The following is a 22,805-nucleotide window of genomic DNA, read 5'->3' as shown; positions in this document are numbered from 1 at the left end:
ATTTTTATTGAAAGATTTAAGACTACCCTCCTCCTCTGTGACATTCATCCCTGAGGTCATTAATGTCTGATTCGCTGTGACTAAAAGAGGTCTTCAAGAGCCATATGTGTGGTTTTAATAGGAATTATCATCCACAGTCTTGCTGGCTTTTGTTTAGAAGATACACTGGTCTGGAGTCCATGATGTGCACAGCAACTTAAATGGAAACACAAACAATAAACAAACAGATAGTATACATAAAAACCGAAACATTTTGACAGACTTTATAGTCTTTAGAATGACTAAATACTTTAGTCATTCATTTAAATAGATGGGAGGCAGACTCAAGTTAAGGCATCCAATGATTTATTGAAAAAAATATAAATATGTTTTAAAATTTTGCTTAAAGGGGGGGGTGAAATGCTGTTTCATGCATACTGAGCTTTTTACACTGTTAAAGACTTGGATTCCCATCCTAAACATAGACAAAGTTTCAAAAACTAATGTTGGACGTTTGATGGAGTATTTCTGTGTTAAAAATACTCCTTCCGGTTTCTCACAAGTTTCGGCGAGTTTTTTTCGAGTTTGGCTCGGCTTGACGTGAACAGAGCGGAAGGTCCTTGTATGGGCCGTACGGGCTCTTCTCCCTGTAGGGTGCACGCGCATCGACCACAGCGAGAGAGGAAATGCACGCCCATAAACACTCGCTCAGCTGCAGATCCAGTCGTCAGTGAACACTTCTGTCACGCCGCGCTCCACTTTATTCCTATGAGTAAGCGACTTCAACGCTTCAGCACAGCATTCCGGGAAGGCAGCGCTGCATTTGAACCGATTTGAACGCAGAAATGACGGGAAGCTTCACAACATCGATTCAGTGGCGTCGCAAAGCGGATTTCCAGGGTCACTGCTGTCACAGGACTTCACCAAATCATACTAAAGAAGTGTTTTTTTGACGGAGCGGTCCCAGCGATAAAGGTTCGGTCCTGCTTTGGAAGCAGCCGGTGAGTAAAACTGCTTCAAATGTCTCTGCTTTTGGCTACCGTCGCGTGAGTAAACATCAGTAAACGACACGATCGCTTGCTTAGTCATTCAAATGCGCTAACGGACTCCATTCTATGTATGTTAGAACTTTACACTAGTCTGACATGCAAAACCGTTTTGCTTGCTACTGCTAAGGTTTAGTCGCATACAATAGTCCATAAACCGAATCATGTCCTCATAAACTGCGAGTAAACACACACAAATGTTGACAGGCCACTAAATACAGTACATACCACAGAGACGGACGTCCTGCTGTTGCTGTTTCTCCTGTTCAATTTATTTCAGCCTCAGAATCTGATTCTGGATCATATCTGTATTAGCTGAGAATCGATAGCCATGGGTTTCTCCACGCTTGAGGACGTCACCGCTTTGTGCGCATTCGTCATTCTCTAGCTCCGCCCACACGATACGCCTCCAGGCGCTCTGTTTTTTACAGAAAGACTCGGTACAGCCTATATTTATTTTATAAATATAATAAAACTAAAGACTTTTCGGAGATATGAAGGATGCAATACTACTCTATAGGTACTCTGAAGTTTTTTTTTTTTTTCAGTTTGACTGAAACTGAGTCCCCCCCCCCCCCCCTTAAAAAACATTGGTTTGTGTTATTAATTAAAAGTTAGTGATCAATTGGCAGATCATAGTGGTGGTACAGGTACACTATCCACTTTTGAACTTTGATAGCTGTTGGTAACAGTGGTAGCCTTTATAACATTTATTAGCTTTATTTTACAGTAAGTTAATTGTAAATGCGGGCAAGAATAAATAACCGTATTTAATTGTAGGATTCCGATCTAATTCTCATAGGCCATTCTGACATTTTTATAAAGTTGTCATTTAAATCATTCTAAAGCTGCTCAAACCATGAGATAAAAAAAATCCAATCAGAACTAACATGGAGCAAAAAAGGAAAGAAATCTGGAAGCTTTATAGCAAAGTACAGCTGTTTTAAGACATTGTGGAGAGATGTGACATCCAATAAGAGGCAAATGTAACTGTCAATAATATATAGAGGAACATATTCTCCGTTATTGTAAAATATTTCTTTGGTAAAGGCTGATGTGTGTGTGTTACTGTACAGAGCACAATGACAGGCTCTATCGCACTTGTCTCTGAAGGACAATCTTAAGCAGCAACAACACAACATTATCTGAAAATCAATTTTCTCAAGTTTCCTTTTGATCATTTGAGAGTTTTGAGAGCTGATGCGGAAGGGGAATAAAAGTGAGCGTATTTTCAAGACAATAAAAATAAAAGGCCTTGAGCTGGAGAGTATATAGCATTAATAGGAAATATCGATCTGAATGGGTCTGTTCAGTATGGTGTGCATGCTGTTGGGGAAGGAATGTGACATGTAATGCTTTAAAAAGGGTAATACTTTTAAAACTCCTATTTTCTTGTATTTCAAAATGGTATATGTTCCACTCAAACCTCTTTAAATATTTATTTAGGTGATCACCAATCAGTACAACAGGGTTATACTTTATTTCAAGGTGAAATACATTGTACTCACTCAAGTAAGTAAGTAATTCAAATTGCTACAGTTTAAATATACTTTTAGGTACTGAGTTATAATAATGAACTTGTACTTACTATAGGATTAGGGTTTGGTTGACATGTAATTATGCATAATTTACTGTTATTACTGTGGTAACCACATGTATAACAATGACACCCATTTATGTTACCCAAGATAGAAATATTGTAAAAATATGGATTTCTAATTGTATATACTTTAAAATGTGACCATTCCTGTTATGGAAAAGCTGAATTTGGAGCATTGTTACTCCAGCCTTCAGTGTCACATGATCTTTCAGAAATAATTTTATTATGATGATTGACGGCTATCTATGAAGACATGAACATTTTACATGTTGAAATTACGTAATTGCAGTAATTAGGACATGGCATGAACGCAGTTTTCAAAAATGATCTAAAACAGCCAATAACCTATACACTGTAAAAAAATAATAATTCAGGTCTCCAATTTGAAATATTCTAGTGACTGATCACATCTAATTTTTTCAGTTGGCCAAATTGAATTTCTGTGAATTACATTTCATCAATTCACAGAAATTCAATTTGGCCAACTGAAAAATTTAGATGTCATCAGAACATTTTCAGTTGGAAACGGTGTAAAAAAAACTGATGAAAAGAAGATAAAACATTATCTTGCACCAACATAAATTAGAAAGTGGAGTTATAATGGTCAGATTTTATCTATAACCATCTTACTGGTGTGTCAGCATTATTTAAATAAATGTTTATTTTGTATTAAACCACAGCTTGTCCTGAATTGGTTAAGACATGCTGTGATTTTGAAATTTGAGCATGGATTTTTATTATTTTACACACAGACATTTTATGGAATGTTAGGTCATGAATATTTGCCTCAAAAGTCATGGAACAATATTAGTAGTAATGTGAATGAACCCTGAATATGAAGATACAAATGTCAAAAAAGAAAAATGCATAAAGCAAAAGGCATTGTGGCCAGTACTTCTGTTATCACATGCAATCGGCCCCTTATTGCAATCAGAGGGGTGTTGTCCCTCAAAGACAGTGTTGGCCCTCTGAAACGTGCAATTGTTCTGGTTGTGTGAGAACAATGGGTCGTCTTCGCCCTCACATGCCCACCATACCAGCTGGCGATGACAAACCATGTCGCCACACTAACCCTCCTTGTACGTCCAAACGCCCATCGGGCACATAAGAACTCTGTTGTCCTTGGCTGGTCAATGGACACTTGATTGTTTGTGAACCAGTGCTATGTGTTGGTTTGCCTGGACTGGGGGTGGAGGGCGGCCTGGACGGGCATTCACGATGCTACATATTTGTCTTGGAGGCCACAATAGAAGTACACATTTGGGCTCAATGAGACACATTGAGTTAAACTGGACAAAGGCAGGGCAGTTCACGAACTCACTCATGTAAAAACATGGGCACATATATGTTAGCGCAGCATTAGCATGTCAATACCGAAGAATCCTAAACTGCTTCAGCATGCATTGGATTACCATAAAAAGAAATTGGAATTAAAGATGAACTGGCTCATTAAATCATGCCCCCCTTTTTTCAGTGTCTTTTCCTGTTGTAGCACAGATAATTGGGCATGTTCCAGCTGAACACAGTGTGCTTGAAAGGAATCTCTTAGAAAATGACAAAAAATACTAATCATGCAACAGTTTTTGGCATGTAACAGTTAGTTTTCAAGGCAGATTACAAGTGGTCACAGATTTAATATTTTCGACAAACAGGAACTTCACAATGAGGAAGTATGCTTGCGTGACCTGTGTGAGCATTTGCAGTATCCAGTAACGAGCTCTGGAACGAGAAGATCTCGATATAACAGACTGACGGAACACTGTGTAGCATAAATGAGCCAAGTCTGCATTACAGTGGGCTGTGACATTTGCTCTTTGGAAGATTTTGACTTCTATGACTCACGTCTTTCTAAAGGTTGGGCATTACATCTGAGTCGCTGACAACAAACCACTCATGATGAAATTAAAATGCAATTCTTTGTTTAACCTTGGTTTGGTTGTTTTTGACTACTTGAACTTGATTTTGCACGTTAAGAGTGGCAAAAGGCTTGATTTCCCCCCCTTAACTTGACAAATACATACAATGTTTGAATTTCTTAGTGGCATTTTTAAAGAGTAATACCGGCAGTGTCACTGCTCAGATCAGCAATAACTCATTTAGAACAAACTATATTACAATATGTTGTATAATTGCAAAGTGTGAAGGTTTTGTCCAATTTTTAACTTTTTTTGTCTGGTCGGCAAATTGTCAGTGACTCAGTGTAAAAGTAATAAGACCAAAAACTTAATCCAAGCATTGTAGACGACTTTGGAAAAGGCTTGTCACAGGTATAATCTGATAGCAATTACTGATTATTATATTATATTATATTATATTATATTATATTATATTATATTATATTATATTATATTATATCCATTAAGTGTTAGCACATTTCAAATGTTTTTTGGCCATTATAACCAAGGCTACATTTATTTTATCTAAAGTCAAACTGTAATATTATACAGTGGTGGCTAAAATGATTAGAACACTTGGCCTCTGGGAGTCGTCTTATTGGGCCTGGATTTATTTTCCAATAGGACAATGACACAAAACATTCTTCTAACTATTGCTGGAACCATCTGCGATGGAAGGAATCTGCTGCAACATTGAAAATGATGCGGGACCCCTCAAACTCCGGACCTCAACTACATCGAGCACATTTGGGGCGAGTTGGAAAATAAACTGGACAGATCTATTGTACATTTAAAGGAAAGCCTTTGGCTTCAGTAGCAGAAGACAATAAGGCATGGAATAACATAATAGTTTTCTCAGAGGAAATATATTGACACTTTGCCAGAGAGATGTGCTGCTGTAATTGCTGCAAAAGGTGGACATACTATATATTAAAGTTAAAAGTGGATAAAAACATCTGATATTTGTTGGTCAGAGCAACCATCTGCATGTTTTATGAACATTATGAAATGAAATCAAGTTTTGGAGGCAGATAAAGGTCAATATTTTCTGATCTGTCAGGTGTTCATTTTAGCACCACTGTAAAATGTAATTATAATTTAAAATAATATTTTTCTATTTTAAAATATTCAAAAAGCTGATAAAATTTACTCTTGTGATGGCAAAGCTAAATTTTCAGCAGCCGTTACTCTTTACATGAACATGATCCTTCAGAAATCATTCTAATATGCTGATTTCTTGTTTTGTATTATATTTGTGTCGTGTGGAAACTGCGATAAACTTATTGTCAGCATTATTTGATGGTTCAAAACAACACCATTAATTTAAAATGGAATATTTAACATTATTGTGATGCATCTTTGCTGTAGAAAATTATTAATATTATCTTAATCATCTTGCTGACCTCATATTTTTGAGGGGTAGCGTATAGAAGGTTAACGGACAACTCCTGTGAGAAATGAACCTAAGAGTAATTTACAGATGGTTACCGAGTAGATCGTTCTCTGGGATGCGTTTTCATGAAAATTTAATGTAAAGAGTTTTATCTCTAAAAACAGTTTAGCTTATAACGCTTGTCTATGGGGCACAGAGTAAGTAAAATGAAATAGCTAGTTAACAAGGCTCAAAATAGCCTCACACTAACACGGTAGAATAATGAGGGTCCCTAACTGAAGCATTGAGAACTTTGTAAGTGTACAAACAGTTTAATAAAAAGACACTTTATAAAGACAGTCCATAACGCGTATATAGACAGCAGCCATCTTAGAAAACAGTCTTGACGAGTCGAGCCACGAACGCTGTGCTAAGTGAACTGATTGATAGGAATTAAGTTTGTGAAATCTAATTCAGTGCTTCAGTGCTTTCTTCCGGACCATATGAGATTCCAAGTCACAGTTCATCACTTAGCACAGCGTTCGTGGCTCAACTCGTTTTCCAAGATGGCGCCTGTCCGTAAACGGGTAATGGACTGTCTTTATAAGAGACAGTCCCCCCACTCACACACACACACATCCTTTGTCTACCACTCCTCCTTCTCACCTTAATCCATTTAACACAAATAAATTGTTTTCTCGGCAATCTAATATGTGATATGTGTGAAGGAGTAGGACATATAGCTTGCCGTTGTGAATGATTGATTGATGGTGCTATGAGAATGAGTCAATCGTAGATGTTTGTTTAAGGGTTTAGGTGGAATACAATGAACTATTCTTTTTATTGTGATGCAGAAACTGTTAATGAATACCAAAAGCCTGGTAACAGAAATGAGTGTCTTCTTGAGCTTTCACTCAGGTAATGTGGTTCTGGCACTAACATCAGATTTGAGGCAAATTCCTCTCTAATATTTCTTTATCTCTTGCTCTATCTTGATAGATTGATGACAGACTGAACAATATTTGTTTTTCTCCGCATGTCAGTTCTGTCTCTCAGGCCAGAGTGAAATACAAAGTCTTTTAAAGAATATTCTAGATGAAATACAATTGAGAATTAGTGGCATGCTACAATTGCAGCAGTGCCATATACATGCATAACAACATATAGTCATGCTCAAAAGTTTACATACACCTTGCAGAATAATATAATAAATTATAAATAATATAATAATAATAAATAACATTTGATACACTGATCAGGTATGACGTTATTATCACCTTCCTAATATATGTTGGTCCCCATTTTGCTGCCAAAACAGCCATGACCCGTCGAGACATGGGCTCCACTAGATCCCTGAAGATGTGCTGTGGTATCTGGCACCAAGATGTTAGCAGCAGGTCCTTTAAGTCCTGTAATTTGCGAGGTGGGGCCTCCATGGATCGGACTAATTTGTTCAGCACATCCCATAAGCGTTCTAATGGATTGAGAGTTGGGGAATTTCGAGGCCAAAAGCATCACAATTGCCTTCTTCCCATAGTGCACTCCCAGTGCCATGTGTTCCCCAGTTAAGCGACACACACACACCCAGCCATCCATGTGATGTAAAAGAAAATGTGATTCATCAGACCAGGCCACATTCTTCCTATTCTCTATGGTCTAGTTCTGATGCTCACATGCCCACTGTTGGCACTTTCACGGTTCAGCATGGGCTCCCTGACTGGTCTGCGGTTATGAAGCCCCATACGCAACAAACTGCGATACACTGTGTAGTCTGTCACCGTTCTATCAGAACCAGAATTAACCTTTTGAGCAATTTGAGCTAGTTTCTTGTCTGTTTGATCAGACCACACAGGCCAGCCTTCGTTCCACGTGTGCATCTATGAGCCTGTCGCTGGTTCGCCTTTTCTTCCTTGGACCACTTTTGATAGATACTGACCACTGCATTAACATTTGTAATTTTTTCCTGCTTCTAACACATCAACTTTGAGGAAAATTTTTTCACTTGCTGCCTAATAGATCCCACCAACTTACAGGTGCCATGATGAAAAGATAATTAGTGTCTAACTTCACCTGTCAGTGAAAGAAAGAAAGAAAGAAAGAAAGAAAGAAAGAAAGAAAGAAAGAAAGAAAGAAAGAAAGAAAGAAAGAAAGAAAGAAAGAAAGAAAGAAAGAAAGAAAGAAAGAAAGAAAGAAAGAAAGAACATATAGCCTATTTAAATAAATGGGTGCATGACACCCTTGTAAACTGAGGGATGAGTCAAAAAATATAGTTACAGATGCTACACTTCATTTGAACCTGAAATATTCTTTAATAGAATAACTTTTTAATCAGAACACAAACAGATGTGATGAGATGGGCTTTGGAAAGCAAAAGTGAAAGGCTTCGTCAACTTACCTTGAATAAAGATTACCATTATCAGAACCTAATTATACCTTTAAGCTCTGCTGCCAACTGCCTCTGCAAAGCTGTGCAGAGAACAAACAGACTGAACATCAACTCACAATGAAGCCTCACTTCAGCATAACTTGACACGCTAATGGCTCTAAGGCTGAATAAAGACAACCCAAGCCCACATGAGCCTTTCACCTTCACTGAAGTTTTTGAAAAATAACATAAGGGAAAATAGTGGGTAAAGTTGCCCATGTTTTAAACTATAAAACCACCATGGCCTCCTGACAGACCTCCAGTTATCAGAGCCAAGCTGGTGGCCATGTTGTAAATCACATAATGAACTTAAGTCTTCCCCTGCAGACTTTCACCATCTTTGCTGTTTAATCCTGATCTCAGAGGGCCAACATCCAGCAGTAGCCTATCATAAAAAGACAAAACACTCTCTCCTCTAGCCAGAGTTTAACCTGCCCTGCAACAATGAAAATATACCCACAAAGAACCTCTCGTTCTTCACTTCAATGCATCCATCAATCTCTCCCTTTCTCGGTCCCCAGTGTGTTTTTGTCATTCGCAGTCTCCTTGCAGGCATTTATCTCCGGGTCACGTAGAATGAGACCAACCCTGGACTCAGGCCAAACACAGAGCGCAGATTGGTGAGAGAAACGTCGGGGTCACGATTGTGCAAGTATTTGATCATCATGAGATTATTCCGCTTTTTTTACTGGTGTATGTGATTGAAATGCGTGTTGCGAAATTTTGGGGGTCGCACACAAAGATCACATGGGTGTAACTTGTCAGTATGCTGAAAGGGTCATGAGACACACTCCAGTAAATGCTGCCCCCATGAGGAAGATTATGTTACTATCTCGTGTTTTTTCTCATATTTCAATGTGCACTGCTATTTGAAAACCATGTACACTTGAATGATATGAATACTCTAGTACTATAAAAGCCAAAATAAAACCAAAATAATTTTTTACACCTCATAGGGACAAACATCTTGAGATCATATGGCCAGTCTGAAATCAGGGGATTTGAAAAAATAAATCATTACTCAAAAGCAAGTTTTTATTTGGAACAGTTGTTCTCATATTTAGCCTGATGCATCTGCAATAACATCACATTGGGATTTTAGGGAGATTGGGGTTAAGTTGTCACACTTCTTACTACAGTAAAACTTTCTGAGGGTTGGTATATTTCTGAGAGCCAACCTCTGCAAAATAACAAATTAAAAATGTCAAAACCTAATCTACAATAAAAACATAAAACACAAATGTAACTTCCTCTTGACATGAGAAATAGGGAACTAAGGATTCAAATTGCTTTAAATCATTAAACAAAAATCGCAAAACACACCAATTGTGTACTTGGATCAAAACCTTAATAATGCAATCATTATTATATTTCCCCACATAGGAAAAGTAACTTGGCGATTGGGATTTTAATCTTTTATGTGCATGCAAAGAATACTCCCTGCCTGAAAAGATACAAGTACACTCGCTCACATGGATCAATGCTCAATCCCATTTTGCTGAATGTGTGGGATGCCATCAGCCGTCTCTCAGACACATTACCGATGAGGCTGTGGAGGGCTAAAAAAAGCGCAATATGAGTGCTCTGCCTTCTTAACTGTTGGAGTGAGTAATTTTATGAACATGGACGTAAGAGAGTAAGGAACACTCAGGAAGGGTGTCTTACAGATAGCCCAAAATGATAGGTCTGATTCTGTCATCATTTAGGTAGGCCAGGGTTTTTCAAACTTTAAGATGCCAAGGACCCCTAAATATGATGAAGCTTATATGAGGGACCCCCTTCCTAAAATCCATCCATATATGTATGGAATGTTTTTTAAACTGTTATACAAGTATAGGCCTATGACATTATAAATACAACATATTGTTTCCAAACATAAATTGGATGAACTTTTTCAATGAAAAATTCACATTTTTCAACTTTCACAAAAATTGTATGTAAGCAGCGTTTGTGCTGCGTTAAGAATACTACCTTACAACCCCAGTGAGCGAGATAAGGGGGACTATAGTGAGAGATATACATATACAATTCTGGAAAGTATGTATATAGCAAGAAAGAAGAGAAACATTTAGAAGTGAAACAGTTAGAACGCTATCCATTTTTGCTTTTCATTCTCTGAAATTTTCTGGGGACACCTTAGAGCCTTCTGGAGGACCCCTGGGGGTCCCTGGACCCCAGTTTGAAACCACCCGAGGTAGGCTACTCACTTTCGTGTTGTTCAGAATCCATATGCCGTTCCTCTGTGCAATACAAAAGTAGACATTTTTGAAGAATTGCAATGCTTGTAGTTTATGGAGCCTGTCAAAATCCAACAAGGGACAAAAAAAAAAACAATGTTCTATAGTTTCATAAGGGTCAGAATATGGTAACTAAGTAGATTTGTAAATATGCACATTTTAATAAAGCAAAAGACATTTGTCCTTTTTAACAAATAAATGCAATGCCTCATGCATAACACAAAATACAAACACAGTATGATAAACCATCCTGTATGATGTATAAGCATTTTTGAAAGTGGGGACATGGCCAATGTTCTCATATTTCACCCTCTCCTTGTAATACCTGTGTCATACCCATGTCATTATACACATTTGTGTCCTCATATGTCACAAAAACATGCTCACGCATACACACACACACACACACACACACACACACACACACACACACACACACACACACACACACACACACACACACACACACACACACACACAAAAGATGCTCGTTCGTCGCCACCTACTGGCTTAATGTAGCCTACAAAAAATATGGTCGCTGAACGAAACTTGTTGGTCAACTGATTAAAAAAATTCGAGAAACTGGGATGAATCACAATTAGTTTAATTTTGATGAGTAAATAATGACAGAATTTTCATTTTAGGGAGATAAAATATTGATGCAGATCATAAAGAAAATTATGTAGAAATTGAAGGCAGTATAATGGCCAGTGTGAGAGAAAGTGTGTACGATTTGATGTAGGAGGAGCTCGACTTTGCCTGAAGATGCTGGCAAAAGATGGATCGAGAGATGAGGCAATTTTCCAGCTGAGAGGAACAAATAAAGGAGGTAAAATCCCCTGAGAGAGAAGACACAATCCATCACAACACAGAGAAGCCTGGCTTGGAGCGTTTGTAGTCAGAGACTTAATTCAGTCTGAGAAACAAATGAAACTTAGAGAGAACTACCTCATCACCTTGATACAAATAATAGTGATTATTGAAAACCACTGCAACACAAGCAAACCAACAGATGGCAGTGTTTGGAACGTAAATCGATAGTTTAGGTTTAATGATGTGTTTATAGTGGCTGGCCTAGTTCTGTTACTGACCCCTACTGTTCAAGCCAGAGAAAGAGGGAGATTTCTGGGCCATTTTAATGAAATTACATAAATATCGTCAAATGAGGCATTATTGAGTAGTAGGTAAAAATAAATGAATCCATGTTTATGTTCTGACCCTTTTGAGGTTTAAGCTGAGATAGATGAAATACTTTAATATAGCTACAAAGAAATGATACACTTCACCTATAAGAATTAAATGATTCAAAGCACCAGCTGTGATTTCTATTAATCTGATAAAGGAACATAATTATAGGAATTTATAAGAATGAACAAATAATCATTAACATCCTGATTATCTGCTCTACATAATTAACTAACTTTAATTCCCAATTGTGTAATGATCTGGCATATAGGTTCATCTGACACGTAGAGACATTGTTCTACCAGTTAAATCACATACAGCTAGAATGTTTTTCCCTCTTGTGTCTGCACTGTATTTGTTGTGTCTGTATATAATAAATGTTGAATTCACATCTGTGGTCTGATCTTTTTGTGTTGAGCAGAATACAAATGTAGCCAGAATTTGAAGGTTTTCTCAACAAACTATTAAAATAGTGCTCTACCTCACCTGAAATCAGTAGTTTTGGACTGCAAAACAGATCAAAATAAAATCTCACATGATGATGTTATTTGACCCCAGTTTGATGTGTCCTTATTACAGCTACAAGATCACTTTCTCTTATAAAGCTAATCTGAGATCAGCACTTGTATGATTTCCAGCCACTCTCAAATATCCTGTGACCAAAAGGGAAGGGGGAAAGAGAAGTGTGTGGATTTTCTTTGAAAGATTCTGTACCTGCTCAAGGACATCCTGTATCCTTCAATGCTTGATACTCTTCACCGGATATTCAGCAGAAGTCCAGGTCACCTGCCAAGAAGTTAAGCTGAGCGCACTCAAAAGCAGCTTACTGTCTTTATCAGATCACCTGTGTTTATGTGCTTGTTGGCAAACCAAAATACCTAAAGAAAGTCTCCTTCTTTACAGCCTTATCATTTTCCATTATATTCCATGCTAATATGCTGCTTCTTTCCTAAAAGCATAACAGCATTGTTAGTGCGGAAGCTTTCTGATTCACTGCCATGTGCCATGTGCAACAAACACCATGTGAATGCAATAATCACATAATTCTCTGCTGATCTTATTGGATAAGGAAAACCTCCCACAGAGCTCCCAGAATGCCCTGCTCTTTGACCTCAGCAAATGACTGGACAACAGAAATCTGCATGTTTTAACATTTAAACAAGTTTTATTCACAATTATAATCACTACTACGCACCAAACACTGTCCTAGAGTATAGTCAACTTGTGTTTTTACAAAAGGAAAAATATATTTGTAATAATTCTACACTATTTACATAGACACACAATTTGAATTAAAATAAAGTAATTACAAAAAATTACAGGTTTGAGCATAGAGTCTCTGGCCTGGGACATGTCGTGGAGTAATTGTGCAGATGTAAAAAGCACAGGAGCTCCCAGCAGTGGGAATGCAGAAGTCACAGGTCAGGGTTTAGCTGCCAGTCTTAAGCTGTCTCCTCAACTCCAGGGGCCTTCTCAAGCATCCCCTCACCCTGTACCTGGTTATCCCTCTGTACCATAGCACACATTGGGGACTCACATGTTGATAATCTCCTAAACCTGCAAAATCAGCCTCTCTTTTCAGTGCTGATGAAATCATATGTGTTATCTGATTCTGAACGTGTGCACAAAGCAGAGTAATAGAGTACTCATCATCAGGCAGGCCACAAAAATTAATTGTGAAACATGGATTTTGTTATACCCCTTTCCCAAATCACAACCCTGGTACTTTTTTATCTTTAAAATAAAATAAAACAAATAAAACAACTAACTTCTTGTCTCTCCATTCATCTGTCAAGTATGTGCATTCTCACCTGTACACATTTCATAACCAAGTCCACAAGGGTAAAAGACACCAGTCTAGCTCCTCATAGAATTTCAAAGGTAAAAAGTGTTTTCTTTGCATTTGCCATACCCGCCCCATGATAAATGGTTGTTGTTTATTCCTAATTAATAAAAGTACTGACTGTACTGAGGCTAGTTGCCATATTTTTAACTTTCTGTGACTAGCCATTCTTAGGTTGAATATCAACTCAAATATGAAATAAATGAAACAAAATATGACTATAAAAATGACTATAAAATGTTTAGATATTGTGTAGCAAAGTACAAAGTCAAAGAGAAAAGTGAAGCTGGTAAAATTATAATTTGATAGACTGTATTATATTTAAAGCCCCTCTTTACAAGCCAATCATTTGTATACTAAAATGTTTTTGTTGTTGTTGTGGTTATTACACCATAATATAGGGTTCTAATACACCAAAATATTTAAAGGAATGTAAATGACTGACAAAGCTTTGTAATTAGATTTTTTCTTCACCAGTTCTTGGTTTTGTCTACACTTTGTGTAGTGTAAATGATATAGTTACAGTTTTAGGCTGTGTCCCACAGCTCTCTACCTCAGGTAGGTGTGGCCAAAGTTTGGTGGGCGGGGTTAGCTCAGCTTGCTGTGGCAACAGCCTCTTCATTTGCCCCCTCATCCACTTGATTGCCTTTGCCCATGGCCTTCATCTTAGCCATGATATCAGTGAAGGTCTCTTTGACAGTTTTCTCCAGGATCCAGCCCTCGCTCTCACTCTCAGGGTCTTCTGGGTTGACCAGCGTGGACAGAGAGGTGTTCACGTATTGAAGTCCAATCATTACAGCAGTCTAAAGCAAAGCATGAAATATATGAGTTGGATAGTAGCACGTAGTGATGTGTTTATTCATATTCAACATATGTCCAAGCAACATTTCACAGATAGATATTTCTATTCATTTAAGTTCAGTTCCTATGATTCTCATTCTGTAATTCTGAACTTTGACAGGAATAAAACAAATAGCCTATTACAGTGCTGTATAAATAATTTATAAAAAGCTCACACACACTAGACAGACAGAGATAGATAGATAGATAGATAGATAGATAGATAGATAGATAGATAGATAGATAGATAGATAGATAGATAGATAGATAGATAGATAGATAGATAGATAGATAGATAGATAGATAGATAGATAGATAGATAGATAGATAGATAGATAGATAGATAGATAGATAGATAGATAGATAGATAGATAGATAGATAGATAGATAGTTTCCTGTGATAGGTAGGTTTAGGGCTAGTGTAGTAGGAGGATATAATCTACATTTTATAGAATATACTATAAAAACAAATCTACATAGATATATAAAAGCAAGTTTGTGTGTGTGCATAAAATCAATGGATGGAATGTTCTACATCTTTAATTGGTGATTGGAAATCACCTTTTCCAAGAAAGCAAGATTGAGCTCCGTCCCGCAGATTAGAACATTTGATCCCTGTGAATCTTCAGTCACCACTCCATCTCACACTCCTAATCTCCACCAACCCTACCTAGTTCAAGGTCTTGTTGTTGCTACAGACTGTTATAAGCTCAGCAGATTTTGCTTGAATAAATGTTTTTACATTATTACCATAAGTTTCCATCAATACTCAATTTCTGACGTGCAAACATTGCAAATATATATTTTTTTTAACTGGGTAAACTAAAAGGTGCTTTATAAATGTTTATTTTTTATTTTTATTCATTTATTAAGTCAAATAAATTATTATTAATATTATTCACCAATCTTTTTTAAAGTTAGATCAGGTCAAAATAGCTCCTTACGGTAATGGTGTATTTTAAAGTCTTATTTTAATTGATCCCAGCAGCTCAATCAATATTTCACTACTACTAAAAGGTAGTCAGAAGATTTATCACATTTAAAAATGTCCCCTGATGGTGCCATGTTGATTGATTGGGGGAATGAAGCTCCTGTCAGTAAACATGGTATGACGTCATACAAAGATGAGCTATTACTCCTCTAACTAACCTTTACTTTTGCACCTTTTGGGGATTGTCTGATAAGATGGACAAGGTCCTCAAAGCTGAAGTCAAAGCAATGTGTAGTTTACCTTATTAGGGGGCAGACAACAAAAACATCTTGTAATAGATTAAGTATCTGGACTGGACAAAATGTTCCTTATGTACTGATCAAAGATCAGTTTGACCTTTACAGCACAATCCATGTAATGTAAGTCATTAAGGTCTGATCCTGGATCAGCACATTAAGATATTCCAAAGCTAAACATCTTACATGCAAGAGGGTGACCACCAACACAAGTATCCCAATAGTGTTCATCATTCCACCATAGTAGGATACAAGAGCGTCTCGGCAGCCACGTTTCCAGATGTTTAGTTCTTCGGTGTAGTGGTCATAGCTGTAGTGAGCCGAGTTGTTGGTTATTTGGTGTTGGATGCAGGGCCGTGGTGAGCTAGGGTTGCAACAGCTGAAGGGAACACCATCCATTAGGTATTTTCCATCCACATTGCTGCTGATTCGACTAAAGACAACAACAACAAAAAAAACGTTTTGAAATATACTTTGGTAAATCATTTCGGTATCACTTATATTACATTTCAGAATGCATAAAACAGAAGTAGGTCTCAAATGTACAGTAAATTAAACATGGCAAAAACAATATACCACTGCAAAACTTTAACGTGACATTATTAACAATTGCAACATAAAATTAATTTGTATCTTAGTCAGAATTTTTGTAAAAAAATGGTTTAAAAATTTGAATGCTCACAAAATTAGCAGGTTCCCTTATTATTGTAATCAATAAAATGTATTTATCCAAACAAATTCATTTATAACTAAATATAAATCATTTAAATTAACTTGTAATTGACTTTATAGGTTAGGTGTTAAACATCAAAAACACTATGATATTAAGGCTAGTAATTTCATTGTCTATTCCAGGACAATCTACCAGGTATTCAACTGATTGAAAGGGACAGTAAGCTCTGAGGGCAAGAAAATGTGATCCAAGAAGATTAGTGACTAAATCTAAACTAGTTAACATACCTGATACCACTTACACTACAAACTGACCCCTGCAAATCACCTAGCCTCACTTTAAACTTGCTAAATAATTCCATAAACGGCATAAAAACAGGCATTATATAAACCTTTGAAAATACACTCACAGGTTTTGATCCATTAAAAGTGCTAAGCATCTTAAATGAATCTTATCCAAAAGTCTAAACTATCTGAAGAAAAATTACTGAAAAGGACTAAAAGGAACAAAGGTTTACATTTAAGGGTGACATCACCCAACCATAAAGCTGCAAAGAGACACTCACTCTTTGACTTCTTTGGAGCTGAAGTCCAGGTAACGGTTGCTCACCCACTGGATCTCGAACCAATCTTTGTAGTTGTTGTTGCCACAGCAACGGAACTCTATCTGCATGAGATCCAGAGTTCTCTTCATGTAGCAGCGACCGGGTGTGTCGGTGTCCTTGTAGTACTTCATTCCATTCTTCAGGCCCTCCGCAAGGGTAAACTCTAGAGGAATGCGCATGGCAAAACACAGAGCCGCCGTGAGGATGAGGAGGAAGTTGAAGAACAAACAACAAATGAGAAAGGGCTTCAAAATGGATTTCCATTTCGCAAACTTGGTGGAGTCGAGCGAATCATAGCAGATCTTGCCTCCAAAGGCATTGAGGCCACATGCTAAAAACCCCACAGCGATTAGAATATTGGGTACAAAATGACTCTCATTGTTGTCCATAAGTTCACTTCTCTTGCGAAGTTCGATTTTAAAGAAAAGGCCCATACTGAAGACCAGAACACCAGCCATAACAGAAAACCAGTACATGAGCCATAGCATCTGGGCCAGCTTCACCCGTTTCTTCAGGTCAAACTTTACCTTCATGAGAGCCATGTTGAAGAACTAGTTAAAGTCCAAAGAAAGAAAAAAACAGAGTTTGATGATCTCCAAAGACAGCAGCGGATTGTAGCTTACAAAAGCTGAACGTTGAAATTACGTTCAAGGCTCAATGTGTAATCCATTCCAGTAGAGCGAGAACTTGATAGCTATTTTCATGATGATCTTCGCACCCATAATAGACTAAATCCAACTCAGGTTCTTTTAAAGGTAAACACCAGTTTTATACATTATCTTCTTCACAATCTTGGATTTTCAACTACAGTACTTAAAAACAGCAGTGTGGCCAGGTACTGACACAAACAGTGGTGTCCCTCTATCTGCAAAGGGAGGACAAAAGCCAAGGATCCAAATGATTAAACACAAAGTTACTGTACGTCATCCTAAACCCAGCTAATCACCCTCATCCCATTTACAGAAATCCCTGGCCAGCAGATGAGCCTATCTGTAAGCTGCTGCCGTGGCGTGTGATTGGCTTGATTGGTCACATGGTATGACTGGCATAACTAAAGAGACACCAAAAACCAGGAGGCAAAGACTTAAGACAACTACACTTCCACTTCAAGTGTCTTCATGACAGACACGCCACTATTTGAGAGGATCTCTAAATGGAACTAATGATAGTCAAAAACACTGAGACTCTAATGTTATTCTCATTTGTTAACATTAACGCATTAGCTAACATAAACTACAATGACCAATATCATTTTACAGCATTTATTAATTTTTGTTAAGTTAATAAAAGCAACTGTTCATGCTAGTTTATAGTGCATATACTAACACAAACAGATAATATTTTTGAAAAGTATATTTTTTGTTAACTAATGTAGTTACAGTATTGTTCAAAATAATAGCAGCACAATGTGACTAACCAGAATAATCAAGGTTTTTTGTATATTTTTTTATTGCTACGTGGCAAACAAGTTACCAGTAGGTTCAGTAGATTCTCAGAAAACAAATGAGACCCAGCATTCATGATATGCACGCTCTTAAGGCTGTGCAATTGGGCAATTAGTTGAATTAGTTGAAAGGGGTGTGTTCAAAAAAATAGCAGTGTGGCATTCAATCACTGAGGTCATCAATTTTGTGAAGAAATAGGTGTGAATCAGGTGGCCCCTATTTAAGGATGAAGCCAACACTTGTTGAACATGCATTTGAAAGCTGAGGAAAATGGGTCGTTCAAGACATTGCTCAGAAGAACAGCGTACTTTGATTAAAAAGTTGATTAGAGAGGGGAAAACCTATAAAGAGGTGCAAAAAATGATAGGCTGTTCAGCTAAAATGATCTCCAATGCCTTAAAATGGAGAGCAAAACCAGAGAGACGTGGAAGAAAACGGAAGACAACCATCAAAATGGATAGAAGAATAACCAGAATGGCAAAGGCTCAGCCAATGATCACCTCCAGGATGATCAAAGACAGTCTGGAGTTACCTGTAAGTACTGTGACAGTTAGAAGACGTCTGTGTGAAGCTAATCTATTTTCAAGAATCCCCCGCAAAGTCCCTCTGTTAAAAAAAAGGCATGTGCAGAAGAGGTTACAATTTGCCAAAGAACACATCAACTGGCCTAAAGAGAAATGGAGGAACATTTTGTGGACTGATGAGAGTAAAATTGTTCTTTTTGGGTCCAAGGGCCACAGGCAGTTTGTGAGACGACCCCCAAACTCTGAATTCAAGCCACAGTACACAGTGAAGACAGTGAAGCATGGAGGTGCAAGCATCATGATATGGGCATGTTTCTCCTACTATGGTGTTGGGCCTATTTATCGCATACCAGGGATCATGGATCAGTTTGCATATGTTAAAATACTTGAAGAGGTCATGTTGCCCTATGCTGAAGAGGACATGCCCTTGAAACGGTTGTTTCAACAAGACAATGACCCAAAACACACTAGTAAACGGAAAAGTCTTGGTTCCAAACCAACAAAATTAATGTTATGGAGTGGCCAGCCCAATCTCCAGACCTTAATCCAATTGAGAACTTGTGGGGTGATATCAAAAATGCTGTTTCTGAAGCAAAACCAAGAAATGTGAATGAATTGTGGAATGTTGTTAAAGAATCATGGAGTGGAATAACAGCTGAGAGGTGCCACAAGTTGGTTGACTCCATGCCACACAGATGTCAAGCAGTTTTAAAAAACTGTGGTCATACAACTAAATATTAGTTTAGTGATTCACAGGATTGCTAAATCCCAGAAAAAAAAATGTTTGTACAAAATAGTTTTGAGTTTGTACAGTCAAAGGTAGACACTGCTATTTTTTTGAACACACCCCTTTCAACTAATTGCCCAATTGCACAGCCTTAAGAGCGTGCATATCATGAATGCTGGGTCTTGTTTGTTTTCTGACAATCTACTGAACCTACTGGTAACTTGTTTGCCACGTAGCAATAAAAAATATACTAAAAACCTTGATTATTCTGGTTAGTCACATTGTACTGCTATTATTTTGAACAATACTGTATGTAATGTAAAAACATGTAGTAATGTAAAACGGATAGTTCACCCTAAGTTGAAAATTCTGTCATCATTTACACACCGTCGTGTTCCAAACACATAAGACTTCCGTACATCTTTGAAAAACAAACGAATATGTTTTTGATGAAATCTGAGACATATCTATCCCTCCAGACAGCTACGCAACTTTGACGCTTGTAAAACGAATCCATATGAATTGACTAGTTTAGTCAAACATTTCTGAAGAGACTCAATCACTTTATAATGAACAGATTGAATTTAGACTTGTATTCACATATTCATCAACTCACACATCAGTTATGGTAAACGGAAGCTCAAGCTTGACATGCAAGAACCAATGATGTTTATTAAAGCAGGTTTGGTTGAGCTTATGTCCACTGATCAGTGTTTCTATGTGAATAAAAGCCTAAATTCAATCTGTTCATCAATAAAGCGATCGTGTCTCTTCAGAATTTTTTTATTAAACCACTTAATTCATATGGGTTAGTTTTACAATCCTTTTATGAAATTGTTAAATCTCTTAAATTTCATCCAAAATTCCATTTAATCAAAACTTCATTTGTTTTAAAGATGAATGAAAGTCTTGCAGGTTTGGAATGGTGAAAAGGGTGAATAATTAATGAAATAATTTATTTTTTTGGTGAACTAACCCTTTATGTTTACAAATGGGAGACCTAAAGTTCCCCCAAAAGTTACTATTCTACACAACTAATGCGTATTTAGATAAAAAATAGATCCTTCAGATGTATGCATTGTTTTGCACTTAATATACAAAAGAATAATACTTTTTTCCATAAAGTTTTTCTGTTGAAAGAAAGAAAACAAATTTGTTACCAAACTATTTTTATTTTTTTTAATAAATGACAATCTATGAATGAGAGCAACAGAATTATGTGTGATAGTTCATACAAAAATGTTGTTTCAAACCTGTATGACTTTCTTCTGCAGAATACAAAAGGTTATATTTCAAAGAATATTGACTTCCGTTGTATGAAAAAAACAACAACATTGGGTCATTTTTCAAAATATCTTCTTTTTTTACGTTCCACAGAAGAAAGTCGAAAGTTTTGGAACAACATGAGTGTGATGAAACAATGCCAGAAATGTCACTTTTCTATGAACTGTCCTATGATTTTATTTATTGGCACGTGAACTACAAATAAACATGTGTTAAGTCTTTTATTTTCTTACAGCATTCAGTTCATTAATGAGCTTTGTAATTGAGGCATTTGGGAACATTCAATGTTTATGGAATTTCAATATTAGCGTCATATTTACTGAGCACACAATAATGTAATAACATCTTTTTTTTTTTTAAGATTCTGGTCCCACAAAATCCCAGCTACATATTCTCTCAGTCTCAGGAATGACAGTCCAGTTGGGTGAGGGTGTGCCAGCAGCAAGCCAATTGAAATCATCCACATCGGTCCAATTATTTTTGTTCGGATCAAGTCCGGCTACGTTGAAATGATCTTGAATACCAGGATAAGTCCACATGAATGGAGCAAACCTGACCTCACGGCAATCCTCAATAATTGCCCGGCTGGTCACATGGACATATATCTGAGTGGCAGTGGTGTTATGGGTGCGCAGCTGCTGACAGGGGAACACTAAAGTGCTGTCAGTGCACTGGTCCACAAAAACAGAGCTGGACACTGGCCCGCAGAGGATCTCGCAACTGCGGATATTCTTGATGTGCAAGGTGCTCGGACAGCCATAAAGTCTCACTTTACAGTTTGTCAGATGAGATAACAGAACATCTCGTTGCTGGATCTCCTCAGCTTGTTTGATCAGGACTTGATTTTCAACATTAGAGAATCCACACTGATATTCAGAGATTGCAGAATCCACTACTACAGTACCACCAACTTCAGATGCAGGCGTATCTGTTGTTAGTTTACCTGGTTCAGGTTGCTTACTTGCTCCGGCATTCCTAGATCTGAAAGCGAATTTCTTTTTAGGCAACACCATCTCCCTCTTCTCATCAAGAGCGCTCTGGAGTTTCTGCATGGATGCCTGTGCCTGTCTTATTTCATATTGGGTTAGAAACAACATGCTGTCATTGAGAAACTTCTGGAGCTGCTGAATTTTCACAGTGGCCTCCTCCAGTGTTTTTGCTGCTTTGTTGCGGTCACTGTGGTTTGAGCTGGAGAGCATCTCCTCGATTGTTGCCTTCTCAGTAGTAAATGTAGACGTGAAGAAATCGCTCTTTTCTTCCTTCACGGTCTGGCTCTCCTTGACATTTCTCCGGCGCTCTACTTCTTCCAGCCTCGCTTGATCTCTTCGCAACACGCTTTCGGGAACATTGACAGCTGTATTTGTTTCTCCGTCATCATTCGACACATTAACTTGCACTCCCAGTGCCGCCATGTTGATTCTAAAAAGAGGTGTGGTAGACGCACGTTGGTCATGTGACAAATCGTCTAAGCGTACTGATAAATGATTGGACAAAAAAACAGTACCATTAGTAACGCGGCGTTTTATTGGCGCATTAAATGTTCACGTTCATAATAAACTTTTTCCCACACGAGAAATGATTAATTACTTTGTTTAGACCACTTTCTTGTCTCATATTTGTATTGGATTCATATTTTTATTTAAATTGTTTATGTGAGATTTGTTTTTCACAACATGTTTTAATAAACCACGTAGATTTATTTTCTTTTAGAATTGCAAAATGACCTCATGACTGTAAATAACAAATTTTGACAACTGTTATTTTTATTACTGTTTATCTCTTGATATACCTTAATTTATATGGCAATTTAAAGAATTTTGTTGCCTACAACATGAACACTTTGTATATGGGCATTACAATCAAATCAGCACATTTTAGTTTTGAATGACAGTTTTTTTT

At 37.3% G+C, this 22,805-nt stretch overlaps 2 protein-coding genes across 2 annotated transcripts; both read right to left on the bottom strand.

Moving 5' to 3' along the window:
* Window positions 1–13,024: 13,024 nt before the first annotated feature.
* prph2a (peripherin 2a (retinal degeneration, slow)) lies at window positions 13,025–18,145 on the bottom strand. The gene is made up of 3 exons (XM_067430323.1): window positions 16,888–18,145; window positions 15,836–16,082; window positions 13,025–14,385 (listed from the first exon to the last, which is right to left on the bottom strand). The coding sequence occupies exons 1-3, from the start codon at window positions 17,466–17,468 to the stop codon at window positions 14,176–14,178; spliced, it is 1,038 nt and encodes a 345-aa protein (XP_067286424.1). The 5' UTR covers window positions 17,469–18,145; the 3' UTR covers window positions 13,025–14,175.
* Window positions 18,146–20,774: 2,629 nt separating this feature from the next.
* On the bottom strand, window positions 20,775–22,687 carry tbcc (tubulin folding cofactor C). The gene has a single exon (XM_067430322.1). It carries the CDS (start codon window positions 22,316–22,318, stop codon window positions 21,263–21,265), a length of 1,056 nt encoding a protein of 351 aa, XP_067286423.1. The 5' UTR covers window positions 22,319–22,687; the 3' UTR covers window positions 20,775–21,262.
* Window positions 22,688–22,805: the final 118 nt, after the last annotated feature.

The sequence above is a fragment of the Pseudorasbora parva genome, chromosome 21 (genome assembly GCF_024679245.1).
Source record: "Pseudorasbora parva isolate DD20220531a chromosome 21, ASM2467924v1, whole genome shotgun sequence".
Classification (NCBI taxonomy): domain Eukaryota; kingdom Metazoa; phylum Chordata; class Actinopteri; order Cypriniformes; family Gobionidae; genus Pseudorasbora; species Pseudorasbora parva.
This window is presented reverse-complemented; position numbering and strand designations above follow the sequence as displayed.